At 29.0% G+C, this 5826-nt stretch overlaps 2 protein-coding genes across 2 annotated transcripts in view; both read left to right on the top strand.

Moving 5' to 3' along the window:
* Positions 1-5826, top strand: part of LOC101502865 (expansin-B15-like) — a 45784-nt gene that overhangs the window by 18728 nt on the left and 21230 nt on the right. The gene's annotated exons all lie outside the window — the stretch shown is intronic.
* Positions 4111-5826, top strand: part of LOC140919585 (calcium-dependent protein kinase 10-like) — a 3713-nt gene continuing 1997 nt past the window's right edge. The window contains exons 1-3 of the mRNA XM_073365942.1: positions 4111-4318; positions 4461-4573; positions 4893-4989. Of these exons, the coding sequence (XP_073222043.1) occupies positions 4132-4318; positions 4461-4573; positions 4893-4989 (397 nt within the window). The 5' untranslated portion in view covers positions 4111-4131. The remainder of the gene's footprint in view (positions 4319-4460; positions 4574-4892; positions 4990-5826) is intronic.

The following is a 5826-nucleotide window of genomic DNA, read 5'->3' as shown; positions in this document are numbered from 1 at the left end:
TGTGAAGCTTTTATCAGACCATCCATTACTCGCTTTTAAGTTGTACAACTTTAATATCGCGGATAGTCTTGTGAATTTAGTACAACCATTATATAATGGTTTCTCTGCATCACTCAACAAACTCTCAAACATTTTAGGACAATCCCGAAGATCTTCTTCAACTGCTTTTGCAATCTCTTCAACTCGGTCCGGCTCATATGTATCTGTATCGAAGTCAGTTGAAGCATATGTCGAACCATTCTCAAAATTAATGTTTCCTTTTTTTTCTCTCACCATGTCTTATCCAACATGTATAGCTTTGATCAATTTCATTCCATACTAAATATCCTTCCAATTCATCTTCTCTAACATGTTTTCCAAAACAACATTTTAAACAAGGACAAACGACTCTATTTGGATCTTTTGCATTCTTCACTACAAACTCAACAAACTCCTTCACTCCACTTTCATAATCTTTTGACAATCGATTGACAGATATCCATTTCTAGTCCATATTATATGACCTATATAAATGCAGTTACAAAAATAATAAGCTACTGATAACATCAACCATTATGTAACAATTCCAAAACAGAAAAGATTTCAAAACAGAACAGATCAAAAAAATTCAAAAAAGAAAAGATTTTATATAATTTATTATGTAACAATTTATTAGTTTTCATGACAACAACAAATTAATAAATACAGTACCTGAGACAACGTATCCAATTTTTTATAAAGGAGGAGCAGTAGATGGCCGCACAATACGTAGAGGAGAAGACGATTCCCAGAGTATAGGAGATGAGGGTTCGTAAATTTGTTTTTATTTATTTAAAGTAAATGATTTTTATAAGGCTTTTACAACGCTTGTAACAAAAGCGCTCTAATAGGTCATTTAATTATTTGAAAGCGCATGTCTTTTACAGCGTTTGTAAAAAAAGCGCTCTAATAGGTCATTTAATTATTTGACAGCGCAAGTCTTTTACAACGTTTGTCCAAAAAGAGTTGTAAAAGCTATGTAACATCAGGTGGGAGTGCTATATTTTACAGCGCTGTAAAACGTTATGTGAGGGCACTTCATTTTACAGCGCTTGTGAACAAGCGCTGTAAAAGTCTTGTTAACATTATACAGAAGCGTTATATGACCCTACAACAACGCTTGTCAAAAAAGCGTTGTTATATCCTCCGTTTTTTTTAAATATATTTACAACAGCGCTTGTATTTAATAAGCGCCGTAAAAGGTGCACTATAAAATGTCATTTTTGGCGTAGTGTATTTTTCCACAGATAAAATATTTTCTCAATCGGTACATTGACACTTACACATCTTGTTTCTATTGTAATTCTTAAATAGAAACTTTAGTTATATTAATTTTTTTGTATTATATTAGATTGTTCGAATATTAAGCCGCAAGAAATCACCCTTTTCTATGAAATTGAGTCTTTAATATGTGAATCGTCGATCAAAGTAAGAAGGGGGATTTTGACTCTTCTTATAATGAATAAATTGAGCAGGTTTATTAAATAGGGATGTTTCATGATCCTTAGGTCTATATCAACTGTTTGATTTGCTTAGAATCGTAGGAACAGTAAAACTAATGAGTTATTTGTTGTCTTTTTTAGACCATCGCTTATGATGTCTCACCTATTTATTAAATATATGAAAATCAATAATGATGTGTTGGATGTTAATGATTTAATTGATATAATTCACAAATAGAAAGTGACTAAATTAAGGATTAATCGATTAGAATGGTGTTATTAACCAAATAGTTTATTGTTAATCCATTATACACACAGGGTTCATTTATTAGGTTAATTAGTTATGATGGAAAATTAAGTTAGTAATTATCTAGTAATAAGAATAAAGGTATTAAGTTATGGATTAATAATTAGAATTAAAATAGTAAACTTAATTGTTAATAAATATTGTTGATGTTGTTTTATATGGTGGTGATGATAGGCAGGAATTTGTCGAAGCATGCTTAGTTGTAGATATGAGTTCCTAGACAATGATTTGGCGATGAATGTATTGTCATGTATCTTATGTAGTCATATTCATATAGTATGATATGTTATAGGAATTGATCTGTGATAGAATCAGAGTTCAACGGTCGAGAGGAGCTTTAAGGCGTTAATAGTAAGAAGATCTTACATAAAGGCATGACACTGCTAAGATGTTTCGTTGAATATTGGATAATCCTAATTAGACGCTCTTATTTGTAAAATAGCAAGTAGCTTCTTTGGAGACACCAACCTAAAGTTAGAAAGATCTAGTGTGGAGTACTTAACGATTAGGATTCGTGGTATGCTATCATGTATTTTCTTAATAGCTTTAAATATGTCTTTGATCTCTACAAATATATCACTTTAGGATTTTAGTTAATCTAACTTTTATCTTGGATTTAGTCCCCGTAAAATCAGACACAATCGGTTTTGGTCCCTAAGAAAAAAGCTAATAAACTATAATGACACGTCGATCTATAAATACACACTAACACATCATCTTTTATGATATATTAAAAATTAAAATATTTTATATTATTAACTAATAAATTTATTTATTGATCATTTAATAGTTAGTGATATTTTATAAAGAGAATATGAATAAAAATTAAAAGAAGGGTTTAAGGATTTTTAGAAAACTTTTTATTCTTTTAATATTGATTTGACGTTTGGGACCAAAGCCGACCATATCTGATTTTACAGAAAGTAAATCCAAACAAAAAAACTTACCAGAATTACAATAAAAAATTGTTATATTTACAGAGACCAAATACATATTTAAACATTGTTCATATACTATGTTATATGTTTGAATATTGATGTACATTTACTTTACTCGACTCTGCTTAATTATATCTTTTAAAATGGTGAGCCACCTTCATTTGTTTCTCATGTAGTTGCTTGCACACTACATGTATAGATAGATGGTGAGATTACAAGAAAAAAATTGCCAACAAAGAGGAGGCATAATGATTAGTATGCCGCCAACGCTTTAGATAGTTAAATATTTATATTTTACTGTGGTCATGTTAGTCAACTATTTATATTTATAATGTTTTTTTTATTAAATTCGAAATATATTCACCTAAAATAGTTAAAATTTGAAATATTGCTTCTTTGCCTTTTATGTACATCACCATTTAAGTATGCATTTAATAGTTTTCTGGATGACTAGTTTTATTGATTTTCTAGAAGGGCCTTGACATGATGCCATGTCATCAATTTTGTGTAAGGATGTATGAGAGAGGAAAATTATCCCATGGATGGCACGGGTCCACGTATGTTTCCTGCGATGAAAATTATATAAACTATGGTGGTATTAAGGAAAATATTATCATTATAAGTTTATAAAACATAATTTATAAAAACATTCTATTTAAGAATTATAAATTTTACAAAAAGCAATCGTAAAAATTTGGATATTTATTATCTAAAAATGAAATAATAAAGAAATTCGTAAACAATAGTGCAATTTTGAATTTAAAATCTAGACACGACATTTAATTTTATAATTCCAACATTTTCCTGTTGAGATGGATCTTACGGATATTTAAATTTTGATGTAATTATTTAGTTAATTTTATTTATTAATTTTGAAATATAGTCACTTAAAAAACATGAAAATTTGAAATAATGCCATTTTAATTTAATTGAATACCTTTATGTACATCATCATTTAAGTATGTTTTCAATAGATTGTTGAATGCATTGGTTTTCTTGCTTTTTAGAAAGGCCTTCAAATGATGCCATATCATCAATTTTGTGTGGAGGATGCATGAAAGAGCTTACAACAAATCTTACTTTGTATTTTTAATATAATAGATACAATATATCCTTTATTTGAATAATCGTATTTCTTTACTTCCCTCTAATTAATCAAAAAGATTCTAGAGCCATTTTTCTGTAAAATAAAATGTACTTTAATAAATAAAGCTCATTTTATTATTGAAATTTATATAATTAAGTAATTTTTTAAAAGTATTTTCAAAACTAAAATTAAACATTTAAAAGAATAGGTAAAGAGTAATTTGTAATATTTAGTCAAATAACTAAAAAAATTGAGCCATTTCTCTCTATAAATATCAGACTAGCCTTATTCCCATAACCACATAGTGTACGTACAAAATCTCAGTGGTTTTGTGAAGATATGGCTCATACACTTAAATGTGCATTCTCTCATATACTCATCCTTGTAGGTTCACTCTCAATATTACTAGTGACCCCTTCCTCTTGTTTTAGTCCCAACAAAGTTGTTAATGTTACTTCATCTAATTCTAATTGGTCACCTTCAGTGGCCACTTGGTATGGACCTCCCACCGGAGATGGAAGTGAAGGTATATATAGTAAATATTTTTGTTCATAATTAATATGTATAGTTTTAAATTCCATTATTGTAAAGATACAAAATATAACCATATAGTGGTTACAATATTATGGAAAAAAAATTCAATGACTATATATTTGATGATTATGTAGGTGGTGCTTGTGGATATGGAAATGCTGTAGGACAACATCCATTATCTTCAATGATATCAGCCGGAAGCCCTCTCATCTATCAATCGGGAAAAGGCTGTGGTTCTTGTTATGAGGTGCTAATAATTAATACAATTACTGCCTCAAAATAACAATTAATAAAATTATTATTACTAAAATAAAGTAAAAATAATAACGACCAAAATTCAAGATACAAAAATAAATTCCAATTTTAACATGTAAATTAAAATTTTATCAACATAATTTTTTTTACTAGATTTTATCAACATAATTTGGAAATTGTTTATTTCTATACGTAAAATTGTTATTAATGGGGATGGTGATCTTAAAAAAGTTCAACTTATGGAAGCATTTGGCAACACTTGGGTTACAATTCAACAATCATGGAGTGCTGTTTGAAAATATAATAAACAGTCACTACTAAGAGCGCCATTTTCTATAAGGCTAACCACAATTGAGTCTGTGATGATATTTGTAGCAAAGAATGTGATCCCGGCGGGTTGGAAGCCTGGTCAGAATTATAGAGCACTTGGAAATTTTATTTAAGCTTTAAATGTATGTTAATTACATTAATAATTGGACTATCAAATTATAGTCTTGTATCTTAATCAAATCAAGTCATTCAAAGTGGACTTTCGATTATCTCTCAATTATTTTGAAAATGAAAAAGATGTTAGTATTTCTTGTTTGGAAAAACTAAATATAACTATCTCAATAATATGAAATATTTTTTTCTATCTATGCAGACAAATTGTCAAAACTTTCACTATAATGATTAATTGCTACACTAGAGTCTTCCTAGTAACACTAGGGAACATCAATCAACAATAGCCATCACCAAAGATGGAAATCAAATAAACACTACAAGAAAATATTTGTATACCTACGGAAAATTAGCCAGGGATCATAATCCGTGGGTAAATTAGTTGTTACCCACGGAAAAACCGTTTGTATTTTTGTATAAAATAATTTTTTTTTTAATTAATTACCACGGTAATTCCGTGGGTAAAATTAAAAAATCCGTGGGTAATGAAAAAAAAAAATACAATCCTAACTTAAATTTTGCCAAAAATTTTCGTATTATTTTTCCTACAGCTTATCCGTAGGTAATGTCTATTTTTTATAAAAAATTCTGTTTAATTTTTTAAAAAAAGGTCCCCAACTGATACTAAATTAATTTTATCAAGGGATGTTAACATAGGCTGCCTTCTAAATGCTTCCAGAACCCAGAAATTTCTCAATACCTAGAAATTGTACAAGGTAAACCCAGAAATCGTATGAGCCATAACCCCTTCTTCTTGTCCGAATCGCCTTCTTCCCTCCCTTCTTCTTGTCCGAATCGTATGAG

The sequence above is a fragment of the Cicer arietinum genome, chromosome 3 (assembly GCF_000331145.2).
Source record: "Cicer arietinum cultivar CDC Frontier isolate Library 1 chromosome 3, Cicar.CDCFrontier_v2.0, whole genome shotgun sequence".
In the NCBI taxonomy this organism is placed as follows: Eukaryota; Viridiplantae; Streptophyta; class Magnoliopsida; order Fabales; family Fabaceae; genus Cicer; species Cicer arietinum.
Note: the sequence above shows the minus strand (reverse complement) of the source record. Positions and strands in the feature narration are given on the sequence as shown.